Genomic DNA, 21,395 nt, shown 5'->3' with positions numbered 1-21,395 from the left:
TGAGACAGCGCTGCTTGCTTGCTCAGAGCAGTTCGTTCAGTTTCGCAAAAAAAAAAAACGAAAAAAAAACGCGGCAGCTGTTTCACAAAGTGCATTCTTCCTAGTCACACAGCCGAGCGTTTGAGGCGTACAACCACGAGCGTGCGCGCTGCTTGATCTATGCGTGCGGATATAGCGTTTCGCCGTCCTCCAGCCGACGTCAGCTGCGTGAGAAGGCCTCAGAAGCGTTGCTTCAGCCGGAAGACCCTCACGGCATCGTCAGCTCCCTTCACTCTGCAAAAAGGAAAGGGGGCAAACGGACGCATCTGCAGGCCAAACGTATATACGCTTACATGTGCTCGAAACAAATGTTTTACCTGAGGATCGCACAGGCCCTGTACTGGCCCTTTTTATGCTTCTCTTTTTGTCACACTGTCATAACAAGTGTCATATTTATTTATTTCTCTCTCTCTCGATCTCGGTCTCCCTTCGTCGTTCTCTTCCGCTTCCAATGCATATTAATGTGCGGAACCATCGATAAATGTAAAACAGGTAGTAAAAAAAAAGGTGACAACCGCTAATGTACTGATCAACGGCGCTGATTAGCTAATCAAATTGATTTATTTTGACGTAGAATCTAATATAATGCGCAGTGGGCGCGACAATTTTCGTATCGATTTTACACTGGCACAGACATGCGTACCGTATAAAGCATGCATTAAAATTAATTTTAGTTATTTATGTCAATATTGTTACGTTTCGCCTACGACGCGCGGTAAAGCCGGCGAGGATACAACAGACGCCAGGGCTTCGTTCAAAGCGGCAGACATTTTGGCCCGTTCGGCGCCGCCGCTACGCCTCCCTGCCAAGCGCGTCCAGGCATGTTCCGATGCCACGTGTCTTCACGGCAGCCGGGGAGAGGAGCTCCCAACAACTGTGAAGCAAGGGGGTCCGAGCGGCGCCGACACGACGGCTGCTCCTCCTTCTCTTCCCATTGTGCCCACGCTTGTCGAAGCGCGGCAGCCGGGGAGAGGAGCTCCCAACAACTGTGAAGCAAGGGGGTCCGAGCGGCGCCGACACGACGGCTGCTCCTCCTTCTCTTCCCATTGTGCCCACGCTTGTCGAAGCGCGGCAGCCGGGGAGAGGAGCTCCCAACAACTGTGAAGCAAGGGGGGTCCGAGTGGCGCCGACACGACGCTGCGTCACCTTATCCCATTGTGTCCGAGCGGCACAGTCACGTGCTCGTCTATAGAGTGGTTCCTTCTTGCCCTCAACTGCGAGAGTATAAAAGCAGCTGCCCCCGGACGCCAAGAGGGCTCCGATTTCTTCTGTTGAGTAACGTGCTCTCCCGTCTCTCTACTTCGGTCAACCTGACCGCCAACTCTTTGCGATGTTAGAATAAACAAGTTGTTTTGTTGTTACCAGTCGACTCATGCTTTGCCGGGACCTTCGGATGCTTCTAGTTGTACCCCAGGCCGCCAGGCCAACGCTACCCTTGGGGCTTGCGACCCAGGTGCAACAACGGGCGTCAGCGCCGAGTTCCCAACAACTCGTACCAGCGGTGCGACCACAACAACTGGTGGCAGCGGTGGGATCGCGACAACGGAGGCCAGCAGCGAAGAGATGCAGTTGACTGTATGCTGAGCAGCTCATCGACGATCCGGGAGCAGTGCAACGAGCCCTGTGTGATGACTGGTTGCCTGCAGCGGAACGACTGCGCTGAATTCTTGACTGCGAGGTTTGGTGAGTGCGGGACTTTCTTCTTCTGAGCTTTGCCAGGCTTTTGTTTGTGTCAGAAACAGAGCTGGTAATTGTGGTTGTCGTTGCTGCCGGGTTAGTTTGCGGCAAGACAATAGTAAGCAGTAGAGAAAGCAGCATTCAGAGCAGCCATGGATTTGAAGTCGTTGCGCAAACCGAAATTGCTGGAGCTTGCAAGAGAGTTGGGTCTGGATGTCTCAGACAAACTCAGAAAACCAGAACTGCTAAAGGCTATTCTTGAGTTAGAGGCTGAGGATGACGAGCTGTCGGAATGCCTTGAGACTATTGGGGAGAGGTCAAAAAGACAGGAGCGCGAACTTAAAGAGCAAAAAGAGAAACAGGAGCGCGAACTTAAAGAACAAAAAGAGCGAGAGCAACAAGAGAAAAAAGAAGAGCGCGAACACGCTTTGGAAATGAAGCGTCTCGAGGCAGAGATGGAACGCGCTCGTAATGGAAGTCAGGCACACGGTGCAGGAGAACGCGTATTGTTCAAAATGACTGACCTGATGCGGCCGTTTAAGCTTGGAGAGGACATTGGTTTGTTCCTGGTTAACTTTGAGCGAACGTGCGAGAAGCAGGGGTTCTCTCGGGAAACGTGGCCACAGCGCTTGCTCACTTTGTTACCCGGCGAGGCGGCCGACGTAGTCGCTCGCTTGGATAGAGAGGAGGCAGAGGATTTCGACAAAGTGAAATCGAGTCTGCTAAAAAAGCACAGGCTGTCAGCAGAGGCTTTCCGTCGGAAGTTTCGGGAAAATGAGAAAGGCAAAAGTGAGTGATATACGGAGTTTGCGTACAAGCTTATATCAAACATGCAGGAGTGGCTCAAAGAAGAGAAAGCGTTTGGTGACCACGAGAAAGTTCTGCAGTGTTTCGGGCTAGAACAGTTTTATAGTCGGTTACCTGAGAACGTGCGGTACTGGGTCTTGGATAGGCCAGACGTTTGTACGGTGGCTAAAGCCGCTGAGCTAGCCGAGGAGTTTGTGACGCGTCGGGCTCGCGGAGCTAAGGACGGTCAAAAGGGTGAATTTGGCTCCAAGTTTGAGAGGCCAAAGTTCACACCCATGAGAGCAAGGGGCGACACACGTAGTGCGGATGAAAGGAGACGGCGGAGACGGCGGCAAAACGAACAAAAGGAGACGGCGGCAACCGAAGCCGAACGCAGAAAACGGTTCGAGATGAGGCAAGCGCGCGTTTGTTATACGTGCCGGAAGCCGGGTCACTTTTCGGCGCAGTGTCCGGAAACAAAACCAAAAGTTGTGTTTTTGTCAATATGCAGCACTGACGAGAACATGAAGCTTCTCGAGCCTTACATGCGAGACCTCCTCGTGAACGGGAAAGAGTGCCGAGTGCTTCGCGATTCCGCAGCTACAATGGATGTAGTTCACCCCTCCTACGTAGAACCCGATATGTTCACGGGCGAGTGCGCATGGATCAAGCAAGCCGTGGAAGCTCATAGCGTGTGTCTGCCCGTAGCAAAAGTGCTTATCGAAGGACCTTTCGGAGCGCTTGAGACGGAGGCCGCAGTGTCATATATGCTGCCTCCCCAGTACCCGTACCTATTTTCGAACAGCTCCGATCACCTCCTGCGCGAGAAGGGGCTTTTGTTTGGTGAGGCTAGCGTTCAGGCCTTAACCAGATCGAAGGTTCGGGAGCTCGCTGCAAAGGCGGTAGTTGCGGGGCCGACGTTATCGAACAATGAGAAAGGGTCAGAGGCGCAGCAAGCTGATATTCAGAGCACGCCCGAACTGAATAAACTTGAGTATGTAACGTTAAAGGCACCAGATACTGGAGAGGAAATTCCCGATGCGGGAAAGTTAGAAGAGCTATCTGCAGATTTACTCATCGCGCCTACGTCAGATGGACTTAATAGGTTGCTAAAAGTCAGCCGGTCGGCTTTGATAGCCGAGCAAAAGAAGGATGGCAGCCTAGAAAACGTGCGCTGCAATGTCAAGGAAGCTATCGCCAGGAAAAATGCGCGTTTTGTGGAAAGAGGTGGAGTCCTGTACCGGAAGTATCTAGACCGCAGGGGAGTGGAGTTCGATCAGCTGATCGTGCCTCAATGCTATCGTCAGGATCTGTTGCGCTTGTCGCATGGGGGTTCGTGGTCCGGACACCTAGGAGTTATGAAAACTAAGGACCGTCTCTTGCAAGAGTACTATTGGCCAGGGTGTTTTCGGGACGCCGACCATTTCGTGAGGACATGTGACACCTGTCAGCGGGTGGGCAAACCAGGGGACAAATCAAGGGCGCCGTTGAGATTGGTACCTATCATTACGGAGCCTTTTAGACGGCTCGTTATTGATACAGTGGGACCTCTGCCGGTAACAGCCACGGGGTACAGACACATTTTGACTGTGATCTGCCCAGCGACAAAGTTCCCTGAAGCAGTGCCGCTTAAAGAACTCAGCTCAGTTGAGATAGTCAATGCACTACTGTCCATATTTGCGCGAGTTGGTTTTCCTGCGGAAATCCAATCAGATCAGGGCACAGTGTTTACTAGCGCTTTGACGACAACTTTTCTCGAAAGGTGTGGGGTAAAGCTGTTACACAGCTCAGTGTACCACCCACAGTCGAATTCCGTTGAGAAGCTCCACTCCGTCATGAAGCGCGTGTTGAGAGCATTGTGTTTTGAACATCAAACTGACTGGGAGCTGTGTCTGCCTGGGGTGATGTTTGCATTACGGACCGCGCCGCATGCGGCTACGGGGTTTTCGCCAGCTGAGCTGGTGTACGGTCGCTCGCTTCGATCTCCGCTTCGCATGCTTCGAGAATCGTGGGAAGGCAGGGGCGACGACCCAGTCGTGGTGGAGTACGTGCTTAAGCTCCTCGAACGCTTAAGAAGGGCACAGGAGTTGTCAGGTGAAGCAATGGCAAAGGCCCAGCAGAGGGCCAAGGTTTATTATGATCGGACAGCCAGGGCCCGTCGTTTTGAGGTGGGCGATGAGGTCATGATATTGCGCACATCGCTAAACAACAAACTAGACGTGCAGTGGGAGGGCCCAGCACGAATTGTTCAGAAACTGTCGGACGTTAACTACGTGGTGAGTCTGCCAGGAAAGCGGAAAGCACAGCAAGTTTACCACTGTAATCTGCTCAAACCTTATAGACAAAGGGAAGCAGTGGTGTGCATGATGGTAAACGTTCCTGAAGAGCTTCCGGTCGAGCTTCCGGGACTAGGCTCAGTGACGAACAGGGAAGACACCGGTCAAGTCATTAGTGACTTGGTCAGTGGAGCACCGCTGTCGCCTGAGCAGAAAACCGAACTACACCAGCTCTTACAAGAGTTTCAAGGTCTGTTCTCTGAGAGGCCTGGTAGGACTTCTGTCCTTACTCATGACATAGAACTTACCTCCCCAGAGCCAGTACGATCCAAGGCGTATCGGGTGTCACCCCGCCAGAGCGATATTATGGAGGCTGAGGTAAAGAAAATGCTACAGCTCGGTGTTATTGAGGCAGGTGAGAGTGATTATACCTCCCCTTTGATTTTAGTTGAGGTACCGGGCAAGGAACCTCGTCCTTGCGTCGACTACCGCAGGCTTAATTCCATCACTAAGGATCAAATTTATCCGATCCCCAACATCGAGGAGCGCCTTGAGAAAGTTAGTAGCGCTCAGTTTATTTCCACCCTAGATCTTGTCAGGGGTTATTGGCAGGTTCCACTTACAGAAGAGGCTAGTAGGTATGCGGCGTTCATTTCACCAATGGGAACATTCCGTCCTAAAGTGTTGAGTTTTGGTTTGAAGAACGCGCCATACTGCTTTTCAAGCCTCATGGATAAAGTGTTGCGGGGACAGCAAGAATTCGCTTTACTGTATCTAGACGACGTGGCGATATTCTCCGCATCCTGGTCTGAGCATATGGCACACTTGCGGGCAGTGCTAACCCGCCTGCGCGAAGCGGGCTTGACAGTCAAGGCTCCCAAGTGCCAGTTAGCACAGGCCGAGGTTGTCTACCTCGGTCACGTGATTGGTCGGGGTCGTCGCCGCCCCTCTGAAATAAAGGTAGCCGCTGTGCGAGACTTCCCGCAACCGCGCACGAAGACCGATATTCGGTCGTTCTTAGGTGTCGCCGGCTACTATCAGAGGTACATCCCCAGGTACTCTGATATCGCGGCTCCCCTGACGGATGCTCTAAGAAAGACAGAGCCGCAAACAGTCGTCTGGGACGAGACAAAGGAAAGAGCTTTTAGCGCCCTAAAGAGCGCCCTAACAAGCCAGCCTGTGCTACGATCGCCAGACTACACAAAAGGGTTCGTAGTTCAGTGCGATGCTGGTGAGCGAGGCATGGGCGTTGTACTGTGCCAACGGGAAAATGGAGAGGTAGAACACCCCGTCCTGTATGCTAGTCGTAAGCTGACCAGTCGTGAGCAGGCGTATAGCGCCACCGAGAAAGAGTGTGCGTGTCTCGTGTGGGCCGTTCAGAAATTGTCATGCTATCTAGCCGGCTCGAGGTTTATCATTGAGACGGATCACTGCCCTCTCCAATGGCTGCAGACCATCTCTCCCAAAAATGGCCGCCTCCTGCGCTGGAGCCTCGCTTTGCAACAATATTCCTTTGAGGTGCGTTACAAAAAGGGGAGTCTCAACGGTAACGCCGATGGCTTAAGTCGAAGCCCCTAACGTAGGAATCAGCCTCAAAATTGTTCCTGAGGCAGGATTTTTAACATATTGCTTTTGTGTAGTGTTTCAAAGTGACGATATGCTTTCTAGTGCAATTTTCCAATTTGTGGACGCGTTCTAAGTGCTGCTAGACTACTGTAAGGAACTAGGCAGTGGTATAAAAGGGGAAAGAGCCTGGCAGGGCTTAGTGAGGGTTGTGCCGTGCTTGCTGACTGAGCGGTTGAGTTTCAGCGTAGTTCTAACGCTTGCCGGGGACGAGAACAAAAATGTGAACTCTCCCGAAGTCACTTTGCAGTGTCCCGTGCGAACCTGAACGAGAGAACGAGGCCTTCTCTGTGCGCTGCGCTCAAGAAACGTCGAGGGACGCCCGACTTCGGTTATGAGCATCATCGAGCGACATCCCTCCGGACAGCGGATGCAGTCCCCTGTCCATCGGGATCTCCTTCCCCCGGCGGGGTGGTCTGTTACGTTTCGCCTACGACGCGCGGTAAAGCCGGCGAGGATACAACAGACGCCAGGGCTTCGTTCAAAGCGGCAGACATTTTGGCCCGTTCGGCGCCGCCGCTACGCCTCCCTGCCAAGCGCGTCCAGGCATGTTCCGATGCCACGTGTCTTCATGTGCGTGTGTGAGTGTATGTGCATATTGGTGCTCACGCTTGTCGAAGCGCGGCAGCCGGGGAGAGGAGCTCCCAACAACTGTGAAGCAAGGGGGTCCGAGCGGCGCCGACACGACGGCTGCTCCTCCTTCTGTTCCCATTGTGCCCACGCTTGTCGAAGCGCGGCAGCCGGGGAGAGGAGCTCCCAACAACTGTGAAGCAAGGGGGGTCCGAGTGGCGCCGACACGACGCTGCGTCACCTTATCCCATTGTGTCCGAGCGGCACAGTCACGTGCTCGTCTATAGAGGGGTTCCTTCTTGCCCTCAACTGCGAGAGTATAAAAGCAGCTGCCCCCGGACGCCAAGAGGGCTCCGATTTCTTCTGTTGAGTAACGTGCTCTCCCGTCTCTCTACTTCGGTCAACCTGACCGCCAACTCTTTGCGATGTTAGAATAAACAAGTTGTTTTGTTGTTACCAGTCGACTCATGCTTTGCCGGGACCTTCGGATGCTTCCAGTTGTACCCCAGGCCGCCAGGCCAACGCTACCCTTGGGGCTTGCGACCCAGGTGCAACAACGGGCGTCAGCGCCGAGTTCCCAACAACTCGTACCAGCGGTGCGACCACAACAATATTTTCTCGTTGAAAAAGTTTATACTTCAAATATTACATTCCGCTTTACCGGGAAAAAAAGACAGAAAGGTGAAAGTTATATATGGGGTCTATATATAGACAAAGACATAATATAGCGCCAGATTTAATTTCTTTTTAGTCGAGCAGTACGCATTTGCTAATAAAAAGATCGGGAACTGTTTTATTATGGAGAGAACACTGTTGTACTGCTGCTTAGTTACGGCTCAGCTGTGCAATGACGCCTGAGACGACCTTCTACCTCGGCAAGGTCGGCAGTTGGGCCATTCGGTTGACATCCGTTTCGCTTTGGCCGCGAAACGGGGACAAAGCAAACATATGAGGAAAGGGGACAGACGCTAACTGACATGTTTTTAAATGAATCGCGGAAAGCACATGCAAAAAGAGAGTATGCGCACACATACACATTCAGAGAAAAGCTTGCTCCGAAAATCTATTTCCCATTCGGAATAATTGACACTGATGCCAAATTATCAGAGTTTCTTTCTAATGTGGAAACGCTCGCATGATCTCGTTGCCGGGCCCAGTTATTTTTCGTCTCTATATGTAGTTAACACACACGTGTGCACAAACAAAACGACACACAATCGGCGCAGAGATGCGAACAGGGTATTAAAATTTCAATTTGTTGTAATGTTCGCGCCAGCCGCTCATTCAGGCAACACGCTCTTCGCCCAGTGGAAACATTTCCACAAGAAGAGGGTGTATAGATGCACACTACACTTGCAACCACAGGATACAAGATAATTTCTGTGCTTCACATCATAATGACCGCCAGCCGAGACGTCCTGCAGCAAATGGTAAGGACACCACTCACCTGTGCATTCGCTTCGCTGATATTTTGGCCACGTGCGCTTCAAGATTAAGGAGCACCGATAGCAACGAGAATCCCAGCCATATTCCGATGTATCCTCCGAAGTAGCCGAAAGCTTCTACTATCTGCAGTTTAGAAGAGGAAAGGGCGAAAAAGAAAATAAGCTGTAAAATAGATGAGGGGTATAAATTGGCAAAAATAAACAGCCGTACTCCCTCAGACTAAAATGTACCAGAAATCGGACTCAGGCAGGATCACTCACACTCGTGGGCTAACTCACATTCACGGAACCATGTGTTCAGACTAAGAGCTTTATGAATGCGATGGACTTTAAAAAAGCAAGTTACCGTGATCTTTCACTTCCCGAGAGCAGGTTGCGCCCAAGCGTACGGGTGATAATCCCCTTTTCTGTATTGTGCGTAGAATGTTTTAAAAATGCTTTGATCGTGTGTAAGTGTGGTGGTTTTCTTCAAGGCGTATTCCTTGTTAGTTTTATTTCCGTTTTTCAATCTTTATGAAGTGTAAAGTAGCATTAGGAAAGATGAGGCACTGTAAAAAAAAAAGAAGCACAGTCTTGATTATTAGAAATTTGCACTATTCGCACTATTCATTTTCCCTTATTATCCTTCTTCCTCTTCTGGAGTCTCCTGGGAAAGCCAAGCACGCGCCTTATGCCGGACTTGTTCAGCTCGTGCTCTGCGATTGGCGACCACTTCAGAGGCGGTACGCTGACGCTCGGCCTGCCGCCGCTTGCGTCGCTACTCCGCCTTTCTCGCTCGGCGTCTCGATGACGAGACAAACCCGGTAGAACCCGGTGCGCCATTCCCTCCTGCACCTCCAGGCACCTTCCTGCTGTAGCGCTAACTTCGCTCGCGGCAACGCGCATAATTTCACCGATTTCACACACGGAGCATGTACACTTGCGCGTATATATATATATATATATATATATATATATATATATATATATATATATATATATATATATATATATATATATATATATATATATATATATATATATATATATATATATATATGTTAAAGACTGCGTTTCTGGTACACTGGAAGTGCACTCAGGGGTGCCACAGGGGTCAGTTCTCGGTCCCTTGTTGTTCTTAGTTTATATCAATGACATCTATTTATCTGTTCAATCGCCTGTGAAGATCCGGTTGTTTGCGGACGATTGTGTTATTTATACTAGTGTAAACCATCACTCCGACCAAGTAAGACTTAATGACGCGTTGCACTCAATTAGCGTATGGTTTGAAACATGGGGACTGAAGCTAAACACTTTGAAGACGGCAGCAATTACATTTACCAACACGAAAGAACCCTTCGATTTTGCTTATATTATTCATAATTCTTATATACATAAAACCCAGCGAGTGAAGTATTTAGGTGTTACACTCACAAGCAATTTAAGTTGGGAACCCCATATAGAAAACGTTTGCAGCAACGCGCTAAAAAAGCTGGCATTTTTGAAACGGAAATTGCTCCGTACTTCATCGACCGTTAAGTTAACAGCATACAAAGCTCTTGTTAGACCAAAATTAGAATATGCGGATTTGATCTGGAGCCCTCATCAAAAATATTTAATCAAGAAAATAGAAAGGGTGCAAAATTTAGCTTTGCGGTTTATATACTCCACATACTCGCGTTTTTCTAGCGTGTCCGTTCTTCGCGACAGGGCGAAATTGAAAAAACTAGCTCATCGCAGAATTGTATCTCGCATCAAATTTTTATATCAGCTGTACCATGGTCATTACAAAATAGCGTGTGAATGTTATTTACCTGAGCCCCCCATGCGCTCTGCTCGTACAAACCACAACAAAACAGTTAAGCAACCATTTAGTAATCTTAACATCCATCAATATTCTCTTTTTCCCCATGCAATTTCACTATGGAATAAATTACCCGAAGAAGTAGTTAACGCTAATACAACAGAATCGTTCGTTCAGCTTTCAAATACCCTTTTCTTTTATCTCTAAATTGCCGCAATGGAAGCAGTTTCTTTTGCGTTACGCTTTTTCATTGTTATTTTGTTTACGTATGGCACTGTTGTATGTTCATGTTTATTCCTGTTACGTATAGTGTTACAATGATGTATGTACATGTTTTGTTGTGTTCTTAATTGCTAATTGGCAGTTGTAATTTACGTTGTTGTATGTATACGCACTCCTGCTTGGGCCCGAATACGGCCTGCAGTATTTGTAAATAAAAGTTATATATATATATATATATATATATATATATATATATATATATATATATATATATATATATATATATATATATTGTATAGGAATTTCTCAGGATCAAATAAAGTAGGTTGTCTGTCTGTCTGTGTGTCTGCGATAGGAATTATACGAGTGCTCGAGAGGCAATCGCACCGTCTTGCTTTCACGGTATCAAAGCGCATGCGTGACCCGCGCGTGGCGAATTAGGCCTCCAGAGACGCGGCTGCAAATGCGGCGCACCATACGATACGCTCCGCTGAATCGACTCTATACCCGAGCCAGGGCAGCGTTCTGGCTTCCACTGCTGGGCGCACACGTGACATTATCGTTGCTGCTGAACGGTTGTGCGCGCACCAAACTGGTGCTACGCACATTCGTCTGAGCGGAACGGACAGTAGTATGAACGTCGAGCTAAATCTATCGAATCTTTTCTTTGGGCGCTGACCAAGGCCAGCAGTTTTCCTTCGGTCTCGTCTTCGTGCATCGTCGAGACGCGACGCCCATACGACGTGGCTGGCAGGGGACAAAACAGTGACAGGCGGTCGCTACACCTTGCTACTGCTTTCAGTGCTTCGCCACCGGGTTAAACTGCCATTTTTGTAATGTAATGGATAAGTTATCGATTACATGTTTAAGAATTATTCAGCTATATTTATGGCAGTAGCAGGTGGCGGCGATCAATTGCATTTCAAGTTGAACGAACTAATTGTAATTGGTACTGAGTAAACTTTTTCCCTGTAACGTGTACAAGATTGCACAGGGCATAAGAAAGCTCCGAGCCCACACAACATACACTGACATGGCACAAATATATTGACGAAACTTCAAGAGAAGGTCATATAGCATAATTTTTTTTTAATGAAATCTCTTATGGTTCATTCACACCGGCGACTTGAGGAGGTCGCGCGACCATTTGCGACTCGCGATCAAAAAGCGACCGAAGGCGACTGATGTTCACACCGGCAAGCCCGGCTGAGCGCGACCCGCAAGTCGCAATCCCAGAGATTCGTTCTCAGCGATAACTCTCGGAATCTACACGGAATTAGCCGCGACGCGGGAGGAGGCCGGACGTAGACACATGAAAGATCACTTCCGGTGCGCCGCTGATTGGTTTCTCAGTTTTCGGACCACGGTCGCGCGAATGAAAAATCGCGCAGAGAGCGACTGGCCCAAAATGGTCGCTTTTCGAGAAAAGCGACCGTTTGCGACTGGTCGCTTTGCGACTAACTTGGTCGCGCGACCACTGTCAGTCGCCGGTGTGGATGAGCCCTTATGCCCCCATTGAAATGCGGCCGCCGTGCACGGGAAATGAACTCGCGACCTCGTGTACAGCAGGAGAATTCCACAGCAGCGGAGCCACCGCGGTGGATCTGTGCATGCGCACGCGCGTAGGTTCATTATTATTATTGTTGTTGTTGTTGCTGTTGTTTAATGTTCGGATCTACTAGCTTCTGTTTCACTGCGGGTTCCACAGAAGACTATCAGGAAACATTGACCCTTGCACGTTTCTGACTCTTTCAGCAGGCATTTGCACTTTCCACAGAATTGGAAGTCTGTATAACTCATTTCCTCCATCTTGATGTATTTCAAAACGCGTTGTCTTCTTTCTGTTCCGAGCTTCAGCCTTTCTCTTGAGCCTTCTTTCGAGCTGCACTGCTCTCCTGTCTTCACATAGTTTCTCGCTTCTTCCGTATGTGTACTCCATCAAGCAATTGTGGTCTATTGGTGCATTGTTGCTTAATTATGTAGCTGTTTATCATGTTTGTTACTCCTGTGCTTCGTCAAATTTTCTTGCCCCTTAAATTTTGTTGGAGTTGCCTTAATTGCTACCTTCTTTTGTTTTTGTTTCACTGTGTCCCAGCACTCAGACTTCAGTGTTGTTGCTTGGCACACAAATAAGTTATTGACTGATCGAGCGATCGATGTCGCCACGCGCCGCGGTGGCTTAGCGGCTATGGTGTTTGGCTGCTAAGCACGAGGTCGCGGTATTGTTGGCACTCGGGATAGCGTTTAGGCCAGGGATCCTCCATGCCATAGGGGTGACTACGTCCGAGAGTAAGAGTGAAAGATAAGGGGTTTATTTTACATTATTTACGTATTGAGACATGTAGTCAGATTCTAGTCAAGACACACATGTCTGCAGACGTCATCACGCAGACGTCTGCATACTTCAGGGCCCGTCAGCACACCTCAAGTGTCTTCTTTTAAGCAGTTCTTCCTTCCTAGTTCCCTACACAAGGGGATTCGATGACCGTGTTGTGCCCAATCAAAGGGGTCGCACATATCGCAGAACTCCGCCTCTGATTCTAATCTTCGAAGCAAGGACGAGACAGCCTGGAAACAGGCGTTCGCGCTCCTTCCACGAAAGTCGTGAAGCTGGTACCTTGACTCTCAGTGACGCTCTTGTCAGGGCCAGGAGACTGGTCTTCACGCTCGATACCGCTTCCACGGAGGGCGGCGGATGTTGTCGCTTCTGAGCTTCTTTGCCTGTGCGTCACAGTCGGTGTTGGGCCCCGTCTCCACGTATAGGCGGGCGCTGATGAATCCGCGAGGGAAGCAACCCAAAGAATGCGCACTGACGAATCGCGGCGCTCGTTTCTCGACTGTCGCCGTCTGGGCTGCCTCGGGGGAAATGTCCAAGGAATGCTCATCGCCGACGTAACAGTGTCAAATCCCGGCCGCGGTGGCCGCATTTCGATGTCGGCGAAATGCTAAAACGGCCGTGTCCCATGCATTGGGGACACGTTAAAGACCCCCCTGGTGATCAAAATTAATGTAGAGACTTCCACCACGGCACGGCTCATAGTCAAATCGTGGTTTTGGCACGTAAAACTTCATAGTTTAATTCAATCTATCGGTTGATTGATTACGCTATTTCACGCTCCTGCACCTTTCGGGAGGCACTCGCCGTTCCAGAGACTGCGAAGTCTGTACAACGGTAATATTGTCCGTCTTTATATCTGTCGAAACGGTTTGGCTTCGTTCTGATCGGAGCCATCCTTTTCATGTAAGTTCGTTCTCCCTCGCTTTTTACTCTATTTCCTTATCCCATAGTTTCGTCGCACAGCTTTTTTACCTTTATGCTTTATTTCTCTGTGCGTCAGTATATTCAGACCTCCGGATATTCTTGAACACAAAAATAAAAGATTTATTTATTTATTTATTTACGCAAAGCATATGGGCAGCTGCATCTGCTGCCACATCTTCGCCAGAAATCACCGAATTTTATAAAGGACATTTCCTTGTCATAGGAGGCACTCTGCGAAACCAAGGGAGTCCGATATAGTATTCGGCATGATGTGGACGGTGACTCTGCCGGATCAGCGCACGCGCAGATACACGATGCGCCCAGTACGTGACTCGCTTATATATATACGGGTGTTGAACGATCGATGCCGTTTTCTATGTATACGCACCCGACGAGCGGCAAAGGGGCGTAATCTGACGCTTCGCTAGCCTAAGCCTTTTTCTCCGCGACACTTGATCCACATTTGCGCGCGTGCGGGCGCGCACGCAAAGGTTCGCATATTCTGGAAAACGTGCGAATTACGCATGCGCCTGCATTTCAGCGGCTATACGCACGTTTGCGCGCGCAGTTGCCTGTATAGCTGCCTGCATACCTGCTCGAGCTACTAGTGCGTCTATCTGCGCATGTTTACCTTAACGTGTCTGCATCCGGATGTGAGCGTCATGGCGCTTCGTGCAGCTTGTGGTGCCTCGCATATACACCGATTTCCGGCCGCGCGGTGGCTTGTGGCTAAGGCGGTCTGCTGCTCCGATCGAGGGTTCGGCGCCCTGTCGCGACGGTTTCGTTTCGATGGGCGAGAAATGCGAAGACGCCTATGTGAGCTTCAATTGAGGTGCTCGTTAAAGAAAGCCAGTTGGTCAAGACTTATTTCCTTCTGTACTACGACGTCTCTCATGCACCCGATGTTGCTTTGGGGCGTCAAAACCCGTAATTCGCATATGACCTATATACCACGAAGCGAGCATACTTACACTTAATTACAGTCGTTTATATGCGCAATTTTCAAGCCGCACTCCCTACGTACGTTTAAAAGATCAAGCGGCAGGCAAAAAATACCCGCGGTCTGATGTTCTCCGTTTGTTTTGTATTCATACGTGAGGAAGCAGAAATTAAAATTAAATTATGCAGCCTTACATGTCGGAACCACGATCTGACCAGGAGGCACGCCGCAGGTGGGGACACCGGATTCATTTTTACCAGCAGGGGATATTTAACGGGCACCTTAATCTAAGTTAGATGAGGATTTTTTAATACGTATAAATAATCCTTCGCGTGTACCCCAGCAAAAGCTGTCTGTCACGCGAGAAGTGTAATGCCTTGTATCCGCAGAACATGCGTAATTTGCGAATACATTTAATCGCTATAATAGTGTAAATGTAAATGATTGGTAGCTTTATAAGCGATAAGTAACATTTGAAAACTAAAAATAAACTGATCAAAGAGAATTTTGTTAACAAAATTGTGTCCATAACGCGAGAAGCGTGACACCTTACTCATAGGGATACATAGAGCTCCATAGAAAATGAATGGGGAAGCCTATAGTAGGGGTGGGCCAACTTGACATTTGGGGTTGGGCCAACTGAAATTTGGGAAACAAAAGCAAAAGCTAACAGCCGGGAGCAAAAGAATACTTGCGCATTTGTAGACAGTTCTCAGTATTTCGGCATATCTTTGGATTTCATCCCCGTCTAACGAGGCAGCTGCGGCCGGAATAACACCCGCGACCTCAGCAGCGCAATGGATGCCACTAAGCTATATTGCTGCGGGATAAGGAGAAATAGCGGCTGTGGTAAGCAAGTTCCGCATGGGTATACAAATGGTTTCCATTTGAACCTCGACCTTCTCTATTGTGCAGTTCGCGAACCAGTCGACGAGGGACACACCTAAATATAAGTGCATTTCTGTCTCCAAAGTATGCACTACTGGTACGTAGTTCAGAGATACAACATACACAGATGCTGGACCGTCAGCATATCTAAATACCTAGAACGAACTATTTTGGCATGTCATACGGGCCCAGTGTTGATGATTGCAGAGCCAGTCCCTATACGCGCACACCTTGCAGAACTGCCCCAATACCCGCCGCGGTGGACCAGTGGCTCAGCTGCTGGAGACGAGGTCGTGGTGGCCGCGTTCACGTAGAGGCGGAATGCAAAAAAAAAAAGAAAAAAAAAGGAAAACGCTCGTGCAGCGTGCTTTGGGTGCACGTGATAGAACCACGAGTGGTTAAAATCAATTCGGGCAGGCCTCCACTACAGCGTCTCTCGCAACACACTGTGCAGTTTTGGGACGTTCAAGCGACAGAATTTACACCGCACCGACGAGCCGACGTGGCCAGCCACGGCTCGTGATCAAATGAGGAGCAAAAGAAATCACGCGAACCATTGCTCCTGGTGCATATAGCGGGCAACATAACAGAACACACTTGCGCGGTTTAGCTGCGTGCCTTACGTCAGAGGTTTTGTTCCGTTCTTACCGAAAGATTAGGCTGATACTGCAGGACTCGTTGCGTATCGGAGGAAAATTTTACTACGAAGGTGAACTTGTCTCTGCAAGGACAGAAGAAAAGCTGTAATGAGAATTGGTTCGCAGCAAGTCGGCACGAATTGCATATGAATTGAACGAACAGTCGGGGAGACGACAGAAAATAGATGCAGCAACACAGCGTTCAGCTCCGCTGGCCCCCTGCCGCCATCACATCTCTGGCAAAATGAATCTAAGCACCTGATACGGCTTAATCAGAGCCGAGTTATAAGACTGAAGCATTTCTGTCTCTCCCTCGCGCTCACATGTGTTTTCAAAGGCGCCGCACCACGACTCGGAACTATGATGATGGATACGGGGGCGGGGGGGGGGGGGAGGGGCCAGATAACTTTAGCCGAGGTATAAAAGGGAGAGAGAGACACATTTATTATGATTGAAAAGCAGAGACGTCGTCCTCAATCAAAGTTCCTGCTACCCAGCATATATATATATATATATATATATATATATATATATATATATAGAGAGAGAGAGAGAGAGAGAGAGAGAGAGAGAGAGAGAGTTGTTGTTGATGAGAGTGATCGGGTGAACTTGAGCATTCAATACTCTTTACACTCTCAAATCTAGTCCGCTCTGGTGCAAGAATTCGATGACAGCCTTTACAACATCGCGCCGACAAGAATGCGGCCAAAAAGTACGCCCAAGCATTCTAGGAGGATGCGACCACGCTGTTAGCTATATTGTATGTAGCAAGTCACGCTACTTTTGGCGTTTTGCCTAATTGAATAAATAGTGAAGCAAAATCAGGCCACTTGGCAAATATTAACGTTAGGGTCGATCTTTCAACGATATAGTTGTGCAGCGTTTTAAAATTATCCAATTGAGAAGCTGCTACCGTCCTACTTGTTAAGTGTTAATTTCTTCTGCGTCGTAAAGAAAGTCCACCAAATATGAAAAAAAAAGTTTAAATAAAACAAAGCACGTGCCGTACGTGCGCGGATTGCGCGCGGCGAATGCAGTGCTCTCAAGCTTGCGTGCGTATGAACGAACACCGCATTCATCCTGGCGCGCTGCCTGATCTGCGTGTCGTCGCTGTTATGAACCGCTGCGAGCGAAGCACATCACTGGCGTAAATTGCGCAGTCAACGCATGCGCCGTTGACCGGACGCTTTGTTGTAGCGGCAGTGCTCGTTGTCGAGCCTCAAGTGAGCGCTGTTTGTGCTGTTGAACAAGAGCCAGGGCGCAAGATGGCTGCACCGAGATCTAGCTCGGGATTTCCTTGCGCCGATCCGACGGCTCACCAATCGTGACGCCCCGTGACGGGACTCTCCTAAAGGCGCGAGCTTTAAATTGCATTCATTATCGCTCTTACTTTGTGAAATGCCTCAAACTATGAATTTAGGGTTCAATGAATGATATTTTTTTTTCTTCGAAAGGGGCAGGTCATCAGTGCAGCAAGTGTACGCCTTGAAGCGCATCATTCATTTCAGAGGAAGCGTTGGCCCGGGGGTTCCTATCTAAATACACGGGAACGGAGAAGTCGTTTTTATCGGCAACCACTTCTCCGAATTTGATGAGGTGTCTAGCATTTAAAAGCAAAAGTTAAAATCAAGTTACTGTAGGAAAGGCATTCCTTAATTTAAGCCATCGAGTTTTTTTTTTTTCACAAGTATTGTTCAAAATCACGAATTTGAAAAAAAAATAACGTATGGCGTTTACAAGTCTAAATCAGCAATAAAAGCGATATTACAATTTTGTCAACTGCACCGAATACTACGTGTGAAGCGCACAAATAATAAGATTGATGTATTGCAGGCTGCTCTACGATATATGCCACTAATTTGTGAGCGGAACTTTTGCAAAACCCTCGTAAACACTGTAAAAGTTTTAGGTAAGCTGCAAATTCAGGTATAAATTTTTTTTCTTGAGATTGTTTAACAGATGCTGCTCATAGAACTGCGAAATCAATTTCTTGGTGCGGAGTTACAGCTTCGTAAATTTCGTGGTTCAATTTCTTTTCTTTATTTAGAGCTTACCGAAGTTTAGGAATTTTCGCGAACCCTTTAAACCCCTAAATCAAAATTTTCCAGGCTAGAGTCAATAGAACTTATATTTTTTTATTTATCTGAAGTAGAACACACTTCATTTAGATGGTTCCAGCGGATGTCTAACAAAAGCATTTGTACGTTTCACATTAGCTTGAGCAAGGAAATTGGAGTTGGCGTTGGAGTTGAAGGTTCCTCTTAATTAAAGTTGAAATTCGTGCTGGTTGGTTTGTCATGATCTCCAAATACCAGCGCGTAAAAAAAAAAAGGGACGAACGTAAAGAGATATACTCAGCGCCGTGTATGCGTCTTAATATTAAGCGATCTTGCATGTGCCATCGTATACAGGGTGTTTGTCGCGTCTGCTGGGTCGTTTTCGGGCCGATTAAAGCGGGCCAATCCCAGAGATGGTGCAAAGGCTACACGTACACATACATAGGCCGATCCCGGAGATGATGTAATGAAAACTGGGACGATAGCCAGAGACAGTTAAATCCGCGGCCCGTGGGTCGCTTGAGTCATCTGATTTTGGTAACCGCGTTCTTGCCGCCTTGCAAGGGTAGGCACGCATTCGCTGTGCTCCTGGACTCGGTGCAAAACAAGAACAGTTACACGCATGTTATCGCGATGACAAATGACACAATAATACTGCGACTAAATAGTAAAGCGCGAAGTAACGTTGGAAGTAAATTAAATTTGCACACACCATTTGTCTCTTTTTGCACGGCATATAACTGAAACGAAAGCAAAAGTGATAGAGCGGCCATAATTTTTTGTATGTCTGAGCTATTCAGCACTACTGCAACAGCAGCCACGACCAGCAAAGCTCAAAAGGGTTCTCAAAGAAAGCTTCGCTTTAAAAGTTTCGGGACCAAGGATTGAATTCATAAAGCTTTCCCTTCTTAACTGGTATTTTCCTGTCCGCCTTCGCTAATCACATATTTCCAACATCACGAGTGACTGACAGCTCAGTTCTAGCGTACGAACTTTTTTGCGACTACATTGCCCCGGTCAACGGCAACGCCACCACCGTCGGCAAGGTGCCGGTTGCATGCAACCGGCACGTTGTTACACGAGTCTCCTTTTTGATTCATTACGGTGTTGGTGTTGTGTATTGTGATGTTTATGCGGGAGGTGTGCGTCATGTGGGAGCGTGTCTTATGCTGTGTGAGTGTCGGCGCAACGGTCCGAAGACCACCCCGGCATCTTATGGTACCCACCGTGTGGGGGGCGCTCAAGATGCGCCTCATGCCGGGGCGAATGGTGAAGGCCGTCACCAGCCTAGCACCAGTGTGTGTCGTGGGGGTGAGTGTGTTCGGTTACACGACCCACGCCGCATTGTATGGTACCCATCGTGTGGGCGGCGCTCGAGATGCGCCTCGTGCAAGTGGCCTGGGTCCAATGCATGGACCGGCTCATTAGTGCTCATCGCCATCATCAGGCAGTGAAGCATGGAGGTTCCCTTCTATGCCGTGCGCCTTTTATAGGCTGGCTCAGCTAACGCATTTGATGGTGTGCTCCGAGTCTGCGTGTGCCCTTGTGCTGCCGGGTTCTCGCGCTGCCTCGCTCGTCGCGCGGCTGCGCACGCGCGCTCACGTTCGGTTGCGTGCACGTGATGGTATACTCACTTCTTCCTCCTCCTGAGCGCACACCATTGTGTGCGAAGAACTGATTTTTGCATGTTTCCTACGGAATTACGCAGCGATTAATAGACGAAAGCTAAATCGCCTCATCGCAACAAAATATACGTCATCAAGAGAACTTCAATAAAGTGAACCTTTCTATATGCCTACTTTGCAGGGTTTGCAGTGGCAAATGGTGTTGGACTGCTGAGCACGAGGTCGAGGGATCGAATCCCAGCCTCGGTGGCCGCATTTCGATGGGGTAGAATTGCGAAAACACCCGTGTACTTAGATTTAGGTGCACGTTAAAGAACCCCAGGTGGTCGAAATTTCCGGGGTCCTCCACTTCTGCGTGCCTCATAATCACAAAGTGGTTTTGGCACGTAAAGCCCCATAAATGAATTTTTTTTTTGTTTGTCCATCTGCTTGATCAGTCTTTCGGCGAATAAAGTGCACTTTACTGTTGCGCTATCTCCAGGATCGGCCGCTGTAGTCGAGGCGCCGACCCCGGGTACAGTGTCATAGCAAAGGCGGCCAGTACCGGAGACGCTATATAGCTCGGGGTCACGTGAGACATATGGTGGGGGATCTCCGCGTCTTGCCGTCCTTGCGGGCAGGTAATCTTTATGGTAATATGATCAGTTGGTTTGCATTTATTTTACCCCTTCACGAAAGCTTCGCTTCCCGGATTCCAAGATCTGAGTTGTGCCTGCGTAATGTTTAAATGCGTAAGCATTTCTCTGCTAACCCAACGAGGAATACCGTCCGCCCGTAAGGTTAGACTATCGCTTTCAATATAGAGCCCAAAGCAGGGAGCGACTTCACCTTCGTGCTGCCTGTTGCTTCAACGCGAACGAAGCGGCCAGAACACAGCGCTCACGAAGCTCTCAGCACACGCCGCACCCTGTCCCTTTAGATATGCACCTTGCCCGTTAAGATATGGGCCCGCGGGGCGAAAACACAGCGCACGGAGCTATCAGCAGTCGACATTCTGTGTCCGCATCGCAGATCGCTTTCAAGATACGTTCCGCGTGGCCTTGCCATACGCAGTTGCCGCCGGAGTACGTTTGCTCACGGTTGATAATGGTTCGACGCGGATGGATAAGGCGCTAAGGAGCGATAACGGCTTACAATGATCGGAACGTCATCAGGGCACCTGGCGCCGCCAGCTGCAGCACTTTGCTTGCGCTATCAATGTACCTTGCGCCGATGTCCGCATCAGGTCGTGCCGCCGCAGCGCTGTCGTTTGTACTGGCCAGATTAAGTTTCATGACATTTATAATGACACCGGGCTGTGGGGCGATGAGCAAGTTGCGCAATGCTTACGCATTATTACGCAACTCCCAAAGGAGATTCCGCGTGAATTTTTTTTGTGAGCGTGTAAGGACTTGTTTAGATGCCATTCAGCGAGTTTGGCGAGTTCTTACGTAACATCTAAGGTATTGCAACAGCTGAAATGTTACACTGTATACTATAGCGAAAATGTTGAATATCGTGCGGTTTTACGTTAACACTCGCTGGTTATGTGTGCTTTAGAGAAACCTAAGGGCGTGCTGTACCT

General features: G+C 48.9%; 1 protein-coding gene across 1 annotated transcript in view; it reads right to left on the bottom strand.

Moving 5' to 3' along the window:
* Positions 1 to 21,395, bottom strand: part of LOC142571222 (acid-sensing ion channel 2-like) — a 71,309-nt gene continuing 49,914 nt past the window's right edge. The window contains exons 11-13 of the mRNA XM_075679502.1: positions 16,160 to 16,232; positions 8,419 to 8,540; positions 1 to 273 (exon numbers count right to left, since the gene is read on the bottom strand). Of these exons, the coding sequence (XP_075535617.1) occupies positions 219 to 273; positions 8,419 to 8,540; positions 16,160 to 16,232 (250 nt within the window). The 3' untranslated portion in view covers positions 1 to 218. The remainder of the gene's footprint in view (positions 274 to 8,418; positions 8,541 to 16,159; positions 16,233 to 21,395) is intronic.

Source organism: Dermacentor variabilis, chromosome 1 (genome assembly GCF_050947875.1).
Source record: "Dermacentor variabilis isolate Ectoservices chromosome 1, ASM5094787v1, whole genome shotgun sequence".
Lineage (NCBI taxonomy): Eukaryota > Metazoa > Arthropoda > Arachnida > Ixodida > Ixodidae > Dermacentor > Dermacentor variabilis.
The sequence above is the reverse complement of the archived record's forward strand: the minus strand, read 5'-3'. Positions and strand labels throughout refer to the sequence as shown.